This window comes from Pleurodeles waltl, chromosome 4_2, assembly GCF_031143425.1.
Source record: "Pleurodeles waltl isolate 20211129_DDA chromosome 4_2, aPleWal1.hap1.20221129, whole genome shotgun sequence".
NCBI classification, from domain to species: Eukaryota; Metazoa; Chordata; class Amphibia; order Caudata; family Salamandridae; genus Pleurodeles; species Pleurodeles waltl.
In genome coordinates, this window is record NC_090443.1 from 1,059,862,071 (window position 1) to 1,059,882,719 (window position 20,649).

Sequence of the window (20,649 nt, forward strand, 5' to 3'; positions counted from 1 at the left end):
TTGGAAGGAGTAGCTGATGGGGAACCAACTCTTTAATTTTGTCTTTAGTCCCTCAGCTCAGTGTTTTTAACCTTATCTACATGTTACTCTATGCATCAACTGTCTCAACTTTTCAGCCTCCTATCCTTTTCTCTATGACTCCAGTCCTTTCAATCAACTAGCAGAGATGGGGCTCTAAAATAGGAGGTTGTGAGACAAGACAAGTTTGCCTGTGATCAGGAGTTAAAAATGAAAGCTCACCTTCAGTGAAAGGTGAAGGATGCACAGAACTGCCCTTCAGCGGGGTGCCTTGGAGCACAATTGTCAATAAGATTCAAAACTATGCGGGAAAGACTCTAAGATGAAGCATAGCTTGGTGCACGTAAATGGTATTTTCATGGAGCTAACCTAGCTACAAAGCAGTGTAGTGCAGTGCAAGAGGAGGGATACATCAGAGGTCTATGGAGTATGGCATTTTTCTTTATCAGTAGACTTATAGCAGGTGGGTTTGGTGCCTATGTTGACACCGATGGGCAGAAATGATGCGCCTGCAGATGTTCTTCTATTAGTATTTATGTTTACATTGTTTCTCTCTGGATTCTACCAATGACTTTCTTAACTGCCTTTTTCATTTCAGTATTTCGGAGACTATAGATCATTGGGTTCACCATGGGAGTCAAGATGCTGTACACTACTGATACAAGTCGATCGACAGAGAATGAGTTAGTGGTTGTGGGCCGGTAATAGGTGAAGAGCAGAGTCCCGTAAAAAATAATGACCACTGTCAGGTGAGAGGCACAGGTGGAGAAGGCTTTGGCTCGGCCCACAGAAGACTTGATGTTCAGGATGGTGGTGATAATGAAGGCGTATGATACAATCTTGATAAGAAGCGCCCCAAGACCGATGAACCCACCCAGAGTAAGGATCACCAGGATGTTGATGAATGTGTCAGAACACGAGAGCTTCAGCAAGGGGGGGATGTCACAGAAAAAGTGTTGGATCTCATTGGACCCACAAAACAACAGCCTGCTCATCAAAATCACATGGACAGAAGAGTAAAAGAATCCTCCGACCCACAAGCCGGCCGCCAACCTGGAGCATGCTTGCTGGTCCATGATGCTGCCATAATGTAGAGGGCGACAGATGGCAATGTAGCGGTCAACTGCCATGGCCGCCAGCAGAAGGCACTCAACAGACACTAGGCTGACAAACAAATATAGTTGGATCATGCAGCTATGGAACAAAATAGTCTTCCTCTTGGCTAGTAGGTCTGCCAGCATCTTAGGGACAGTGACAGTAGAAGAACAGCAGTCTAGGAAGGACAGGTTAGAGATGAAGTAGTACATAGCGGTATGAAGATGGGCATCTATGCGTATTATTGTGATGATGAGGATGTTCCCAGTTAGAGTAGTCATGTAGATCAGGAGGAAAATCACAAAAAAGAGACCCTCGGCCTCAGGAATGGAAGACAGGCCCAACAGGATGAATTCAGTTGCCATGGTTTGGTTGTCCATATCTACAGACAGGATTTTTGTCTAAAGAGGAATATTAGTGAGAAATATAATAATAATGATAGCACAGTAAGAACATCAGCAAAAACAATCTATTACTGATACCAACACCAATTTAGTGGAAAAAAACAAAGGTTAAAATAACGTTATAGTTAGGTGAATTTCTCAGTGACAACGTTAATGTTTTGAACTACAAAAAAACACAGAAGCAGCGCTAACTATAACTTGCATCCCTGCCATGCTCTGTTTATTACCTCACATATGACATCACTCAAGACATGTTCCGTGACATAATTTATGACATCACTGACAACATCTCAAATGGCATCATTGGTGACATCACTGGTGACGTCATCCAATGAATGTGGTAGTTTATTTTACAGTTTATATACTGGCAAGTAACTGCCATATTAATTCTATGCCATTTTGTACAGCTTGGGTGTAGCTAATGGGTGTAAGTGTTTACAAATGTGTCTGTTCTAATGCTCCATAGCTGTGTAGAAGCATTGATCATGTTAGAAATGTTTGCGTTCATGAGTAACTCTGTGAATGACAGTTGACTTGAATTGATTATTCTCCACGCAACTTTTTGGTTGTGCAGAAAAAGTGTCCTACGTCATAGATATTAAGGGGCAAATTTACACAGAAGTGGTACAGCATGGTTGTTAGACCTGACAGCCTCAGGGTTGTCACCTCTAACTTTTTGCCTGCCTCACTCCACTTTATAATACTGTTTTTGCTGGTTTTAAGACTCTGCACACTTTACCACTGCTAACCAGTGCTCAAGTGCATATGCTCTCTCCCTTTAAACATGGTAACAATGGATCATACCCAATTGTACGTTTTAATTTACTTAGAAGTCCCTAGTAGAGTGCACTATGTGTGCCCAGGGCCTGTAGAATAAATGCTACTAGTGTGCCTGCAGCACTGATTGTGCCACCCACTTAAGTAGCCTCTTAACCTTGTCTCAGGCCTGCCATTGCAAGGCCTGTGCATGCAGTTTCACTGCCAATGTGATGTGGCATTTAAAAGTACTTGCCAAGCCAAAAACTCCCTTTTTTCTACATATAAGACACCCGTAAGGTATGCCGTAGGTAACCCATAGGGCAGGGTGCTGTTTAGGCAAAAGGCAGGACATGTACCTGTGTAGTTTATATGTCCTGGTAGTGTAAAACTCCTAAATTCATTTTTACCCTGCTGTGAGGCCTGCTCCCTTCACAGGCTAACATTGGGGCTGCCCTCATACATTGTTTGAGTGGTAGCTGCTGATCTGAGAGGAGTAGGAAGGACATATTTAGTATGGCCGGAATGGTGATTCAAAATCCTGCTGACTGGTGAAGTTGGATTTAATATTACTACTTTAGAAATGCCACTTTTAGAACATGAGTATTTCTCTGCACTTAAATCTTTCTGTGCCTTACAATCCACGTCTGGCTGGGTTTAGTTGACAGCTCCCTTGTGCATTCACTCAGACACACCCCAAATACAGGATGAATATTCAGCCTCACTTGCATGTATCTGCATTTTGAATGGGTCTTCCTGGGCTGGGAGGGTGGAGGGCCTGACACTTGCTTGTCAAAGGACAGTAGCCTGCTCTCACTCAAAGGACTGCCACACCCCCTACTGGGACCCTGGCAGACAGGATTGAACTGAAAGGGGACCTTGTGCATTTCTCAGCCACTCTTTGAAGTCTCCCCCACTTCAAAGGCACATTTGGGTATTTAAACAGGGCCTCTACCCCTACCAACTCAGACACTTCCTGGAGGAGAAACTGGAACCAGAACCTGCATCCTGTCAAGAAGAACTGCCTGACTGCCCAAAGGACTCACCTGTCTGCTTTCTGTGAAGGACTTCTGCCTTGCTATTGTCCTGCTGCCTTGCTGCTCTCTGGCTGTGGTGAAGAAGTGCTCTCCAAGGGCTTGGATAGAGCTTGCCTCCTGTTTCCTGACGTCTCAGGACCAAAACGACTTCATCTCTACAAGAAGGACTCCTTGTGTGGTGAAATTCGACACACAGCCTGCCAGAAACAACGGACAGCCTGCACTGCAGTGAAAATTTCACTGCACGCCGAACCGGAATGACGCAGCCCAACTTCGCATTGAAAAGATCGACTCAGCGCCAGCATAGCGACCAGAAATTCAACACACGGCCCACCAGAACGACGCACAGCCGAACCGGAACAACGCTGCCGGACTTCCAGAGAGGAATTGACGCAGCGCCTGCCATATGGTAGAAAATTCAACACAACACCCACCAAATCGATGCAGCTCCTAAGACTTTGCCCTGCCAGCGCAGGAAATCCATGCATCATCCCCGGGGCGTCTGAAAACCCTGCAACCCGAAGAGGATCCACGACCAAGCGCCGGAAATCAACGCACAACCGTCCCAGTGTGAAAACTAAACAACGCATCGCCGTGTGCGGCCCGAGAAATCGACGCATACCCCTTTGTTTCCATGCACCTCTTCTTCTGCGGTTCTTTGCAGAGATTTTTCACGCGAACCAGGTACTTTGTGCTTGAAAGAGACTTTGTTTGCTTTTAAAAGACTTAAGACACTTTGGGGGTCATTCTGACCCTGGCGGTCCAAGACCACCAGGGCCACGGACGACTGAAACACCGCCAACAGGCTGGCGGTGCTTCATTGCCCAGCCGCGGTCGGAAAACCGGGTCCGGCGGTTTCCCGCCGGATTTCCCCCGGCTGGGCGAATCCTCCATGGCGGCGCTGCAAGCAGTGCCGCCATGGGGATTCTGACCCCCTTCCCGCCAGCCTGGTTCTGGCGGTTTTTACCGCCAGGAACAGGCTGGCGGGAACGGGTGTCCAGGGGCCCCCTAACAGGGCCCCAGTATGCTTTTCACTGTCTGCCTAGCAGACAGTGAAAAGCGCGACGGGTGCAACTGCACCCGTCGCACACCTGCAACACCGCCGGCTCCATTCGGAGCCGGCTTCAGTGTTGCAGGCATCTTTCCTGCTGGGCCGGCGGGCGCTATTTTGGCTAGCCCCCGCCGGCCCAGCGGGAAAGTCAGAATGGCCCCAGCGGTCTTGCGACCGCCGCGGTTGGAATGAGGGCCTTTATATCACTTTTCAGTGATATCACAACATTTACCTATTGCATTTTAATCATTTTGACCTGCATTTATCAAGATAAATATTATATATTTTTCTAAACACTTTGTGGTGTATTTTTGTGGTGCTGTATGGTGTTATTGTATGATTTATTGCACAAATACTTTACACATTGCCTTCTAAGTTAAGCCTGACTACTCAGTGCCAAGCTACCAGAGGGTGGTCACAGGATAATTTGGATTGTGTGTGACTAGAGTTAGTGTCCTTGCTTGGACAGGGGGTTTCCTGCCAAACAAAGACCCCATTTCTAGCAATGGTGCTGCGCCAAAATTGGCAGCGCGCACTGCGTCACTTCTGAAATGCAAGGATGCACCGTATTTACTCAAAGCTAAATTTGGCTGCCAACGCAGGCATCCTTGCACCATAGTGCAAGGGTGTCTGCTTTGAAGGGAATTATTGTTTATGTGCAGGAAGTCTCTCTTCATGCACATAAACAATGTACAGTGGTGTTGCAGAATGCAGAAAATCCAGCATGACTGGCACTACCAAGTGCACAAGCATGCAGCCATTTTGTTTTATGTCATCAGCCAGATGTCAACTGGGAGAAAACCTGATTCCAAATCATGTGACTGACCTCTCTTTGATTTTACAACAGGCCACCATCTCTGTGTTTATGGCCATACCCATTTAGGATTCGCAAATAGTGTTAAACACACTGTAGTACACCACAGTTTGTGAAAATTGCAAACCACTTTTTTTGTACATCTGGCACTAAGGTGGTCATTACAACTTTGGTGGTAAGTACTGCAGTAAGTACCGCCTACCGCCAAAAGACTGTTGCTGCGGCTAACATCCGTCCCCCTTAATATGACCACAGCCAGATTTCCGCCACAAGAAGGGCGGAAATACGGCTGTGGCCATGCTGGCGGACGGTGTTAAGGTGGCACTGCTACCACCAGCAGCACCACGCCAGTAGAGCACCGCACTGACCCTTGGGCTAGTGTGACCTGCCCCCACTGTCGACGCCACCTGCTAGCGGACCCTTGTTACTGAGCTTCAGCCCTGCTGCCAGCACTACTCTTCTCCGGGCTGTTGCCCCATTCTTCACTCGTTCCTGCGCTCTCCACTGTCCCCTCCCAGCGACGTCCCTTCTTACCACCCTCCGGCCTCCCAGCTGCGGCCCCACCCACCTGCCTCCCTCTGTTACTTATGGCGGCTGTTGCTCGGTTGGGACAGCAGCTGCACTGACCCTTGGGCTAGTGTGACCTGCCCCCACCGCCGGCGCCACCAGCTAGCGGACCCTTGCTACTGAGCTTCAGCCCCACTGCCAGCGCTACATCCGGTCTGTTGCCCCTCTTCTTCATATGTTCACGCGTTCTCCGCTGCCCCGCCCACCTCCCCAGCACCTTATCTGCTTCCCGCCCTCCTGCCTCACAGCTGCGGCCCCTCCCAACCGCCTCCCTCCGCTATTTATGGCAGCAGCACGCAGCAGGCGCGCCTGCTGGCACGCTGAAGGTATGCCAAAGGCAAGGCCGTCTGTGCCCATTCGTGCCTAGACTGCACCCAGTGCCAGGAACCCTGGCCCCCAGACCACACACTCCTACAATGCCTGCACCCTCCTTACTCTCAACACCGGCAGATCGCTTGCCAGCCACTTCACCTCTCCGAGAGACATCAAGGGACCCTTCAGCTGTAGGAGTTGCAACTTCACTAGCCTCCAGAGCACCACCCGAAGGACCCAAGGAGCAGAACGCAACCACCTCAACTGCATCCTCATCAACACCCGCTCCGTACACAAGCATGCCGTAGAGGTCTGGAAGCTCTTTGACTCAACCTTCCCAGATGTCGCTTTCCTAACCGAAACCTGGTTCTCACCCCTCCTTGGCCCCCAACATTGCCACATTTATTACCGACGGATACAAGATTGGACACAAGGACCGCACCAGTCAACCAGGAGGAGGCATCACCATCGCCCACAAAGACACCCTTTGCGTCTCCACACACTCCGGAAACTCACCGGCCACCATAGAGCAACTCCAGTTTGAGATCAGGACCAACCCCAACAACACACTCCAAGGGATCCTCATTTACAGACCACCTGGCCCTGCCCCCATTCTGCGACTCCATCGATGACCTCGCCAGCACCCACGCCCTCCCATCCAAGGACTACATCCTCCTGGGGGACCTCTACTTCCACCTGGAAAACCCAAACAACAGCAATTCCACCACCCTGATCGAAAACCTCACCAACCTCGGACTCAAGCAACTTGTCACCACACCCACTCAATCGGGCGGACACACACTGGATCCCATCTTCTCCGCCAGCAATCACGTCGCCGCCAGCCGCACCACTGAACTCCAATGGACTGACCACCGCTGCATCCACTTCACCTTCCAAAAGCCCATCGACAGCCAAATTCTCAGCACAAGCTGGAACAAGGTCACCGAAGCCCAACTAACCAGCCAGCCTCAATGCAATACCCCCCAAGCCTCCAAAGACGACGCCAGCATTGCCGCCCACAACCCCCACAAATGGATCACTGAATGCGCCAACGCCCTTGCCCCCCTCAAGACACCCCACAACAGAGGCACTACCAAGAAAGCCAACTGGTTCACCCTCACACTCAAAGAATCAGAGCAGGTTTGCATTTGTCCAGAGAGGAAATGGTGCACCAACAAGTCCCCCGGAAACCATGAAACCCTCAAAAACGCCGTAAAACATCACCGCCAGCTCATCAGGACCGTCAAAAAACTCACCCTGCAACAACGCATCAACAACAATGCCCACAACAGCAAGGAACCTTTTACCACCATAAGAGAATTCACCAATCCCAACTCTGACACCACCAACATCCCCCTGTTCCAAGAACTCTGTGATAACCTCGCCAACTACTTCCACCGCAAAATTGTAGACATCTACGACAGCTTCACCATCCAGGCCCCCCCACTACTCCCATCACTAGCTCATCGACTGAAGCGCCACCACGCCCTTCCCTCTTTTACTGGAACAACACCACCGACGATGAGACCCACAACATCATGGCAACCATCCAGTCAAATCGCACCCATGAACCCCTGCCCCACCACATCTTCAACAAAGCCAGCAACATCATCGTACCCAAACTCCGACATACAATCAACTGCTCCCTTGAAACCGCCACCTTCCCAGAGAGTTGGAAACATGCCAAGATCAACCCTCTACTGAAGAAACTGTCCGCCGACCCTACAGACCCCAAGAATTACAAGCCCATCTCCCTGCTCCATTTCCCGGCCAAAGTAATTGGAAAGGCAGTCAACATACAACTCACCGCCTTCCTGGAAGCCAACAACATACCTAGACCCCTCTCAGTCAGGATTCAGGAGCAACTATAGCACCGAGACCGCCCTCCTCACAGCCACAGATGGCATCCACACCCTCCTCTACCGAGACAAAACCGTTACCCTCATCCTCCTGGACCTCTCTGCTGCCTTCAACACAGTCTCCCACGACACACTATACACCTGACTCCACGATGGCGGCATCCGAGACTCAGCACTGCAATGGCTCTCCTCGTTCCTCACCAGCAGAACACAGAGGGTCCGACCCCCCCCTTTCGCTCGGAAGCCACCAAGATCAGTTGCGGTGTCCCCCTAGGATCGGCGTTGAGTCCCACCCTCTTCAACCTTTACATGGTCCCGCTGGCTGCCATTCTTAGAAGCCTATACGCACTAGACATCGTCTCCTTCGCTGACGACACCCAACTGATCGTCTTTCTCACCAACAACCCGACCACCACCAAGATCAACTTCCATGAAGGAATTAAAGCAGTCACCGCCTGGATAAAAGACAGTTGCCTTAAACTGAACCCAGGCAAAACAGAAGTCCTCATCCTCGGAGCTACAACCGCCACCTGGAACAACTCCTGGTGGACCACCACCCTCGGAAACGCCTCTATCCCCACTGACCACGCCCGCAAACTCTGCATCATCTTAGACTCATCACTCTGTATGGACCAACAGGTGAGCACCGTCTCATCAAGCTGCTTCCACACCATGCGCATGGTCCAGAAAATCTACAAATGGATCCCTACTGAAGCCAAAAGGAAAGTCACCCAGGCCCTCGTCAGCAGCCACCTCGACTATGCCAACGTACTCTACACCGGAACCACTGCCAAGACCCGAAAAAGACTCCAGCACATCCAGAATGCCTCTGTCCATCTCATCAAGACACCCGCCGACACAGCCACACCTCTGCCCTTCAGAGAGACCGACACTGACTGCCTATCGACAAGAGAATCACCTTCAAGCTCCTGACTCATGCCTACAAGGCCCTACACAACATCGGACCAGCCTACCTCAACCACAGACTCTCCTTCTACATCCCTGCCAGACAGCTCCACTCGGCCAACCAGGCCCTCGCCAATGTCCCCAGCATTCAGAAGAACACAGCCGGAGGAAGACCCTTCTCCCACATCGCAGCCAAGACCTGGGACACCCTCCCCATCCACCTCAGGCAGTCGCCCACCCTATCGCAGTTCAGGAAGGACCTCAAGACCTGGCTTTTCGACTGACTCTCAGCACCCCCCTCCTCCAGCGCCTTCAGTCCCTCACAGGTGAGTAGCCGCGCTGTACAAATCCTTGATTGATTGATTGACAAATGTCAATATCATTTAGAGTTTGACATGGAGCCACTATTCTACAATTTCTGAATCAACACAACTCTCTCCAATCCACATAAGTATGCATCTTAGTCTTTGTCTCATGTTGTTTAACATTGAAGTAGGTGGGCATTGTTCCTACCTTCCTTCTGCTGGCTATTGCGGTAGTCCTGTCCCAACTCCAGTCCTGGGTCTATCCCGAATGAGATAGACCTGTAGTTTTGATGAACAAGGAAAACAAAACAATTAGCATTTTGTGTAGTTCTCAGAAGAACCTGAAACAGTCAATGTAAGTAATTATGGGGAAATATTACAGGAAGGCAAGCATTCAGGCAGAATCATCCCCTGGTTGCCAAGCATTACAAGTTTAAAAATTAGTTACAACACCTTTCCATCCACCACATGAATCTCAATCACTCAATATATCACTCACTGGTGCAATAGCCACATGTTTCATGCATAGTTCACACTGGGGTCTACTGTATCTCTTTTCCCATAGAAGCAATACACAAGGTCAAGCTTGTATAGGTAATGATGATCTTTTATTGGCAGTCTATCTAGGGGGTGAAAAAAAGAAGGATCGGGATGGGAGATTTCTTTTAAGCAGATATAGGCTTCTAGTGAGCACACTGGTCCATTCCATACAAGTGACTAAATGGGGCAGCATAAGCCAGAAACCAAATATATAAATATTCTTCTATATATTGTTTTCTAAAGGAGTTTGGCAATAAATATGCAAGTTCTGTTCTGAGCTACCTAGTTAGGAAAGTAGGGTTCTTCCTCAAACTTAGAGGGTCACCCAGAGGGTGACCAGATAACACACTTGAGTCTAGCCAATTGTTGTCATGCTCCTCCTGTGCTGTTTCAATTTAATCTTGTCCTATGAAGTGTTTTGTTCATTTTAAACAAGATCAATCCCTTCATATTTTAAGGCTAGATACTGGACCTTCTGACTAGGACAACTGTGCCAGCCTCACTGAGCACATGCTCAGAAGACACACTGGCTACTGGACAAGCCAGATATTTTATTGCCAGCCTGCTGAGCTCTGGCAATTGGTGCATCATCCCATACAAATAGACAATTGGGTTTTGATCCAGGGAGACCTAATTTGGGTCACCCAGACAGTTTTGACCCATCTTCTGAATGGTTATTGGTATTGCACTTACTTGACTTCTTTTGCCTTCGTCTCTGCGCTTGAGGTAGTCCCTGCCACTTGAAACCAAGCCATTGCAGAGGTTGGGTCAAATTCTTTTTTTGCTGTATCGCTGGTGATCATGGTATTGGGTGTGAGACAACAGCACTATCCTCTCTGGAGGTTGAAGGCTGAACATCAGAACTGCCTGGGCCTCTAATTTCCAGCCATTCTTCTTTTAGGCCTTTTGCTTGAGCAACAGTCTAAGTCTTATAAAGGAATGAGAAAGGAATGAAAATCAAGTGAAAGTGGGCAGTATTTTTGTGTGCCATGGATTAAGTAGTGTGGCACATATGTACTATTTAGAGGACACAATCTCTCTTTGAAGACTTGAATTAACATCCAAGCGAATGATTAAGCTCTGAACCAAGTTATTTGCTTCTTCAATCACATCCAAAAACCTTTGCACCACCTTTTTCAACTGGTCCTGTAGCAGAGGCAACATGGGGATAGCCTGGCTCATTGTACTGTCCTCCTTGCTGGCGACTGTGCAAAAATCTCAAAAGGAAGTAGCATTTGTGTCAGGGACTTGACTGGCCCCTATTTGTCCACCTACATTGTCATGTTTTTACCAGTTGCATCCCATGCTCTTCGAAGAACATAGTCATTGATCAGTCTGTATTGCTCATACTGATGTTACAGCATATAGTAGTTCAAGTTCCAACATGCTGGTACCTCCTATATAAGGATTTTAATCAGTACTCTATTGGCACACTAAATGATCCTCAACTGCTTCAGAGCTTTTAAAGAATGGCTGAAATGAGTACAGATTCTTCAGGAGGTGGCCAGTATTTCGCAATGTCTGCTTTTTTCATGCTCAATCAGGTTGATGGAATGCACCAAACATTGGCCCCTGAAACATCCACCATCTGTCATGGTTTTGATTATATTACTGCCATCGTCCATGGCAGCAAATCCAATTCCGAGGCCTCTGGGTCGAAATCATTCAAACACCTTGCTGGTAAACTTGTCTAAGATGTTTACAGCTCTACGGGATTTCTCCATGGCGAACATTGCTACTGTTACATAACCCAAATACCTTTAAGATTTCTCCAGTGCTGAGACCTGCACATAGCTGTAGCCTACAGGTACATGTGTAATCAGTTGCTTGACAACTGGTCTACATGTCTTTTTTTATCAGGTGGATAATGTACACTCCGCTGCATGGCTTGACAACCAATTGCAGCATATCAGGATGGAGAATAAAACAGCAACTCTGTCAAAATAAGTCTGGCTTCTATTTTGAGCAGATGGCCACTAGGCCTGGGCACAGTTCACAGAGTTCTGCTACATGGAACTCCGCGAAGTAGTGAAAAAACTCCACTGCGCTACACGGAGTTCTGCGTGGGGCTTAGTTTGGGTAAGTTGCATTGTTTACTCTGATTGTGAGAGCCAGGAGTTTCTCCTGTGCTGTAAATCAGTGCAAACTGCATCACGTGTCATGCCAGAGTGTGCTAACTTCTTTCTGCCACTTGAGTACATACCGCGACCGCCCGTGTTCAGAAATTTCACTCGCCAACATAGCAATTTCAGTAGATCATGCTCAGCAACTTAATGTTGGTGAGCAGCATGAGAGGAAACGCTATGCTGTGTGTCGCTTCACAGAGGTATTTTTAACAGAGTGGGCAAAACTCCATGAACTTTGCAAGCAAAACAGAATTCTTTGCCTGCCCTTAATGGCCCTAATAGCCACCACAAATTCTATAAATACCACTTCTTTCATTAAAAAAAGGGACGGAGGTCTAGCGCTAACACTTTACATGGCGTACTCTCCTACAAACATGACATTGGGTGGTTGCATTCCTAGGTCCTCTCCTGCCTAAACATGCCAATAATAGGAGCTTGGATTTACTTTCTTTTGTGGTGCCACTGACACATGTGACTTCCGGAGAGAACCAGGAGATTGTAGACTCCATGTGCATCCATCGAGAATCTCTGCATGCAGCAGTGTCTGCACCTGAGTCTTTTGCTATTTGAAGGTTACTGTTGCTGGTGATATTGGAACACTGCAGGGGACAGGGCTGCATTGTGTAAAGCTGTAATTTTCTTCCACCTCATCACCTCTTTCTATCACTGTGATTGGAACAGCTTCCCTTCTCTCATCACCACCACTTCTAGCACCTGCCTTTTTAAGATGCTCCTCCCACCGGACTGTGTGCTTTTTTCATGTAGGACATTTGACCTCCAGTACTGTAGTGTGTACCTGGCTTAACCTGACAAACATACACATGGCAAATGTAGCTTATTGTAATGTACTGCTTGCTAATCAGAAAGAAGTCACAAACCAATGCCTGAAGAACTGGAGGTGGGTGGCTGTATTGTTGCCTCTCTGTAGGTTGTACTTCAACTGTGATAGTGGTAGATGCAGGCCGCAATGGAGGGGTCTCACAATTATGGAAGCTGGCAGTGATGGTGATGTATCACATGCACCTAAGCAGGAACATAAGGGGTTATCTCGGTGTACTCTGATCCACCCTGCATACTGACAATTACTGGATCGTTAGCACTGTCACTTTCCATAATTCTAAGTCTTTCAGCAACTATCCTTTTCCTTTGTCTCTTGGTGCAGATCTCAGACTCATCTGTGGCCAATCCATGTCCAGATCATTAAAAGGTGGGCTTGGAGCACATGGTGGAGAACCTTTCCTATCCTTTTCAGAAAGCTAAACTTTCTGTTCTACTCCTACTTCAGGAAGAACTATTGTTGGCTGTAGCTCCTGTTGTCTATTTGCCTATGACTGATGGGTACTTTGCAGCTGGGACAAATCTATTTGAGATTCACTACTTATTGCCATGACTGCAGTGACTGTATCACTTTGAGACATGTGCTTATATTTCACATTAAGTTGGGGTGTTGTTGTTGATGTAGGAGTGCATCTTCCAGCCTTTTTCTACCCAGAGGAGGGTGCTGCAGGTAAAGCACATTTCCTGAAAAAGGTGGAGGGTGTTGCACCAGTGATGGCAATCTCCTTCTTCTCCTTCTCAATGGTCACTCTCTTGGCAGGAACGCCCTTCTTTGGAGTTGTCTTCAAGTTCTTTCCTAAGTGTGGCAGTTGCCACTTAGCTGTGCAAGAGGAAGCAGAGGAGGGCTCAAGTGGTGTGTCCCTTGCATCCTGATGTGTGGCAGTACTGTGTGTCATGTCTCTTGTAAACCTAAAAGCAAATAAACAAGACCACAATGCACTGACACATGGCATTTGCAGTTTGAATTTACAGACAATATAAAGGTCATCACATATACTTAAGAATAGTGAATCCATGTCAGACCCTGCTTCAATATAAACATAATGTTTCAATAATAAACAGATTGAAAACTTGGCTTTATGTGCCTCTAATGCCTGTGAGATGTCTGTGGCAGGCAGCTTGTGCAGGGGAAAATTGAATAATTCCGAAAAATGACACCTATAGCAGACAGGGGGTGCAGGGGAAAATAGAAACATTCTTACAAAATTATTGCTGGCATGTGTGTGTGTCCTTTGAGACACCTATGGTATGCAGTTGACGCAGAGAAAATAATTAATCCTCCTCAAGGACATTGAACTTGCATCAAAGAAAAAAAATGAACAAAAAATAAAAAGCCACAGGCCTCCTCTATAATTGGCCCTAGAAAATGACTTTGAAAAGTGGAAGAAAAGGATTTAAACACTAACTACACAGAATGACCACTGGCCACATGTTCAGAACAGCAAGTAAGACGACATAGGCAACAAAGAACCCATGCAGGCCTCTGGCAAAAGCAAAGCACGCTGGCCACACAAAATAGTGCATGGCCACCAAGGGCAAAGGCATGAACAACAAAAACACATGCTGGCCTACAGAAAAGCATGCTGATTACACAAAATGTTCGCCGGCCACATGGCCACTAAGGATGAAGGCATGGACAACAAAGAACACTTGCAGGCCTATGGCAAAAACATACAGGCTACACTACATGGCCACCCTGCTATATATAACTTGGGAAACAAACTAGTCCTAGACCAAAGACAAAATAGTGGCCTATGCCGAACACAACCGCAGTGGCCACAGAAAAATGGAGGCATGGCAACCAAAGAAGAAAACACTACCTATAGTTCAGCAATAACAAAAACAAACATTGTGTCAGCTTTAAAAATTCAACAACCACACACATCTCAATACATCAAAAATTACCACTCCAAAATACACTTTAACACTTTGCAGAAACATGTAAAAGACAAAAATAAACACCTTTTGCATGTAATCCAAGTCCATCCATAAATTGATAGATGTTGTAACACAACAGTCAAACGCTTTAATAAAGACCCAATTACTAGTGCTGACTGGCTTTGGGCAGGCTAGGCCACAGACAGTATAATTAGGAAAATGCTAGTGCACAATTCATAAACCCCACACAAGAAAAGGAGTAAAATAATTTGAAACCAAGCCTCCAGCCTTCCCAAAAATGTGTAATGTCTAATGTCCCTTTAGAAACAAACTAAAAAGTGAATTCAAAATAGGCCCCTAATGCAACTCCAAGCCAGCCACAATCAAATTTAAATTTTAAGAAAAAAATTAATGGTGCATGCCGTCCATCTAATCAGAAATGTAACCAAAGTTTCTTAACACTTACTTGATTTCTCACAAGAAAAATCCTTAAAATCCAAAGATATATGCAGCAAGTATTGTAGACAAACAAGAGAGTGATCTTTTCCCCCCAAAATCCAAATGGAAAATGATCAAGGGATGGACAAAGCAGTGAGAGAAGTCTTCTGGAGAGGAAGAGGAAGTTGAAGTCTCCATGACACTTCGTTCCTGTTGAAAAAAAGTAGAATATAAAATGTGTTTCTAGCTAAACAAACTACCTGAACCATCTGTTCAGGTAGAATACCTACTCGAAAAAGTATTTAGAGTTGTTCTTGCTACTTCTTGAGCAGAAAATCTGCTTGAGAAGCAGCCCTTTGACCACAATGGCTTGTGTTGGAAAATCCAGCCGGAAGGCTTCCTAGTTTCTGGAAAACTCACTTGGAAACACTAAAAGCTTGCTGAAGCCTAGAACTTTTCCCATTCTCATAGCGTTGCTCGAATGGTAAAAAAATTCTGCCACTCAGTGATTTGCGTAATTTGGACAGAACTCTGCATTAAAATAGTAATGCTGTGTCACTAAGTTTCTCTAATTCTGCAAGCGTAATGAAACATTCTGCCTGGACGTACTCATAATGCGCAGGCAGATTGAGAGTTTGTCAGACATGGTGCACCATATGCCAAACTCTAAATCAAGCTTCATATTTGTAATCTCTAACCAGAGTTCACAAAGCCTGTTACCACCTCTAGGTAGACCCATATTCTCAGGCATTGGATCCTTCTGGGAACCCCTATCACAGTTTTATGACTTAAACAACTTATGCCATCTTACTTGAAAGACACTAAATATGTCCTTATCCTACTAGAAGAGTTTCCTTTTGGCTCCTCTTCAGAAATACCTCTGAGTCAGGATGTAGGGGATCCTTCAGGAGGTTACAATTACTGACTTCCTGATGGAAAGTGACTTGCGTTAAGTGATATCTATAATCTATGAGATGAAATGTATTAGGCTGGCCACTGAAGAAAATGTATTTAAATTCAAGGATATGCTATTTTGAGATGTATACAGGACTTCTACATTTCTGGTAAATAAGAACGTTCACAAATTGGAAATCCAAATTACCTAATGTCACAGTACACCATACAACCATCACCTGTTCTTAGAGAAGATATATATTGACAATACCCTGTTTATTTGGACCAAGGATGTAAATGATACAAATTGTTCCATAGAACAGATTAAAACTTTAAGCTCTCCTGGGTATTGTAGGACGCTGGCCTGGCTTATAGTGGGTACCAATGGTATTTACACCTTGTGCCAGGTCCAGTTATCCCTTATTAGTAGATTAGTAGTGTTCTAGCAGCTTAGACTGATAGAGGTAGCTATAGCACAGCAGCTTAGGCTGAACTAGGAGACATGCAAAGCTCCTACTATACCACTTATATCATATTGGTACTATATCATAAGAAACACAATACTCAGGGTTACTAAAAATAAAGGTACTTTATTTTAGTGACAATGTGCCAAAAATATCTCAGAGAATATACTCCCTTAGGAGGTAAGTAAATTACACAAAATATGCACAGTAAACCAAATCAGGTAAGTAACACAGTCAGAAAGTAGTGCAAACACTGTAAAATACAATAGGATGCAATAGGCCTAGGGGCAACACAAACCATATACTAAGAAAGTGGAATGCGAACCACAAGTGGACCCCTAGGTAGTGTGTAGAGTGTCGCTGGGAGTGTAAGAAAACACTAAGGGTGTCCAAGATACCCCACCCCAAGACCCTGGAAAGTAGGAGTAAAGTACTACTATTTCCCCAGAAACACACTAAAGTCGTGATAAAGGATTTTGCAAAGACCATAACAGACTTCAAAGCACTGAAGAATGATTCCTGGACCTGAGGACCTGCAAAGGAAGGGGACCAAGTCCAAGAGGAGCGAAAGTGTCCAGAGGGGAGGAGCACATTAAATCCCAGATGAAGGTGCAAAATGGCTGCCTCCGGATGGAAGAAGCTGAAGATTCTGCAACAACTAAAGGTACTAGGAACTTCTCCTTTGTGCAGAAGATGTCCTACGGTGTGCTGGAGAACGCAGATTTGTTTCCTTGGCAAAATACCACAAACAAGCCCTGCTAGCTGCAAGAGTCACAGTTGAAGAGAAAGGGTGCTGCCCGGGCCCAGGTAGGACCAGGATGTCGCCACTTGGGAGAGGAGACAGAGGAGGCCATCAGCAAGGTAGAGAGCCCATGCACAAGAAAGTAGCACCCGCAGAAGTTCTTGAACACGGGTTCAGAAAGTCTGAACATGGTGGTCATCTCAACAAAGCAAAAGAGTGCCCCACCACACCAGAGATCAACTCAGGGAGCTGAGCATCGCAGGACAGAGTGCTGGGGACCTAGGCTTGATTGTGCATGCAGGGTTTTGTGGCAATGTGCACAGAAGCTCTTGTAGCTACAGAACACGTGGTTCACAGGATAACTGTCTGGAGAGGGGAGGCAAGGGCTTACCTCCTCCAAATTTGGACAGTTGGACCACTGGACAGTCTGGGTCACTTGGGTCTACCACCTGTTTTCCAGGGGCCACGCTCGTCAGGATGAGATGGGTCCCAGAGTATCGGTGACGCTGAAGTTTGGTGCCTGGAGCAGGGGGAAGATTCTGTCAACCCACTGGAGATTTCTTCGTGGCTTGCAGTGCAGGATGAAGGCAGGCAGCCCCCATAGCATGCACCAACAGGAAACAGTCGAGAAAGGCGGCAGGATTAGGCACTACAATGTCTCTGGTAGTCTTCCTTCTACTTTGTTGCAGTTTTGCAGGCGTCCTGGAGCATTCAGCGGTCGATTCTTGGCAGAAGTCAAAGAGAGAGATGCAGAGGAACTTTGGTGAATTATTGCAAGCCGTTATCTGAGGAAAAGCCCACTGCAGAGACCCTAAATAGCCCTCAGAGGAGGATTGGCTACCTAGTTAGGTAAGCACCTATCAGGAGGGGTCTCTGCTATCACCTGCTGGCACTGGCCACTCAGAGACCTCCAGAGTGCCCTCACACCTCTGGATTCAAGATGACAGAGGTCTGAGACACACTGGAGGAGCTCTGCGCACCACCCCTGGGGTGGTGATGGACAGGGGAGTGGTTACTCCCCTTTCCTTTGTTCAGTTTCGCACCAGAGCAGGGACTGGGGGTTCCCTGAACCAGTGTAGACTGGCTTATGCAAGGAGGGCACCATCTGTGCCCTTCAAAGCATTTCCAGAGGCTGGGAGGGGCTACCCTTCCCTAGCCTTTAACACCTATTTCCAAATGGAGAGGGTGTAACACCCTCTCTTAGAGGAAAACGTTTGTTCTGCCCTCCTGGGACTGGGCTGCCCAGATCCTAGGAGGGCAGAACCCTCTCTGTGGGGTGACAGCAGCTGTAGCTGCAGAGAAAACCCCAGAGATCTGGTTTAGCAGTACCCAGGGTCCATAGTGGAGCCACGGGGATGCATGGGATTGGCTCCCCAATGCCAGATTTGCATTGAGGGACAATTCCATGATCTTAGACATGTTACATGTCCATATTCGGAGTTACCATTGTGAAGCTACATATAGGTATTGGCCTATATGTAGTGCACGCGTGTAATGGTGTCCCCTCATTCACAACGTCCGGGTAAATGGCCCTGAAGTATGTGGGGGCACCTTTGCTAGTGCAAGGGTGCCCTCACACTTAGTAACTTTGCACCTAACCTTCAGCAAGTAAAGGTTAGACATATAGGTGACTTATAATTTACTTAAGTGCAGTGAAAATGGCTGTGAAATAACGTGTGCGTTATTTCACTCAGGCTGCTGTGGCAGTCCTGTGTAAAGGTTTGTCTGAGCTCCCTATGGGTGGCAAAAGAAATGCTGCAGCCCATAGGGATCTCCTGGAACCCCAATACCCTGGGTACCTAGGTACCATATACTAGGGAATTATAAGGGTGTTCTAGTGTGCCAATTAAAATTGGTAAAAGTGGTTACTAGCCTATAGTGACAAATTTAAAGGCAGAGAGAGCATAATCACTGAGGTTCTGGTTAGCAGAGCTCAGTGACACAGTTAGTCACTACACATTGACATATATGTAAAAATGGGGCTAACATGCCAGATAAGATGGTACTTTCCTACAGGTATGACAACATGTCCTTCCTGGATCCTTCTCATCACTCCTCCATGAGGAGAGCTAGCTACAGCCATCAATGCTAAGCCAACAGTACTTGAACGATTTGAGAATGGAGGTGATGGTTAATGACGCCACCTTACGAATGGCATAGGATACGTGACAGTCTGTCTTTGCAAACACAACAAATACTGCCAGAAGATAAACATTTAAAAGTCCGCTTTAGAGTTCATCCTCCTATAACCATAGTTCCAGGGCCACTTCACTGATCCTCAGACTGTAACTCTCTACTTCAGTTTGGCAGTCAATGCCCTAAGACCCTAGAAGAAAATGTACTCTTCATTCCCTTTCATTGACTCAAAAGGAACTGTTCCTCTCTTTTTATATTTGAAGACCTTGCCACAATACTAACCAAGATGCAGTTTTATACGCATTATCCATAGATATCTGCTGGCAAACTCTGGACTCAGAAAATGTGAAAACAAACAAAATAAAAACCTCCTGGATCTGCCTCCTGCTACAGGGCTTCTCCTTTATGGTTTTTGCAGCATCTGCTGCTTAACTGAAATAAGGTGAAAGTTTGAAGAGGAATGAACTCCCCTTCGGTGCTTATGAGACACACCAAATGCAACTGTAAAAATGTGGTGTTCATAACTGAGCAACAGTGACAATACCAAGAGGTCACAATAATAGCTTGACTTTAATGTAATCCCATTTGGAAGGTGAAGTTTATTTGCAAGTAGAAGGATCCACCCTTCAGCCTTCACAGAAGTACATTACTGAACAAACAGAACAATCCTCAACCTTGAACCCAAGCATGCCAAGCAATAATACACAATGACCCACACTTTGACATCAGCGATAAAAACGACCTACTGCTGTGTCGAAGGCTGCCAAAAGACTGTCGCCACGGCTACCAGCCGCCGCCATATTATGAAAACAGCCGGATTTCTGCCACAAGAAGGGCGGAAATCCGGCTGTGGCCATACTGGCGGATGGCAGTAAGGTGGCGCTGCTACCACCAGCAGCACCACGCCAGTAGACTGCCGCTAGCTCTATTATGACAAATAATATGGCCTGGCGGTGTTCTGCTGGAAGGCGCTGCTGGCGGTGGCAGTGCCCCGTCCCCTCTCCTGCCGGAGGACCTCCTGGATCCAGGTAAGTCGAGTCTCCGTCAAGGGAGGGGGTTGGGGGGTGTTGGGTTTGTGTGTGGGGGTGTGTGCATGTATGTGTGAGTGTGTGCGTGAATGCGGGTGTGTGTTTAGTGTTGAGTGTGTGTGTGACTGTATTGAAGTGTGAGTGCGTGACTATATTGAAGTGTGAGTGCGTGAATGTATGGAATTCGGAATGCGTGTCTGCGTGTATGTTTTGAAGTATGTGCAGATGTGTATGTGAATGGACGAATCCATGCATGTATGTATGTGTGAAACAGTGTTTGTTTATGTGTGTGTGTTAAGGGGGTGTGGACGTAGGGGGGGTTTAAAGAGGTGGGGTGTGGGGGACACGTACCCGTGACAGGGAAGGAATTCCCTGTCACTGATAGGGCCTACCTGCCACTGATAAGGCCGACTGCCATGGTTTTCGTGGTGTTACTAACTCC

The 20,649-nt window shown here is 46.9% G+C and overlaps 1 protein-coding gene across 1 annotated transcript; it reads right to left on the reverse strand.

Moving 5' to 3' along the window:
* Positions 1-485: 485 nt before the first annotated feature.
* On the reverse strand, positions 486-1,478 carry LOC138294265 (olfactory receptor 5V1-like). The gene has a single exon (XM_069233379.1). It carries the CDS (start codon positions 1,476-1,478, stop codon positions 558-560), a length of 921 nt encoding a protein of 306 aa, XP_069089480.1. The 3' UTR covers positions 486-557.
* Positions 1,479-20,649: the final 19,171 nt, after the last annotated feature.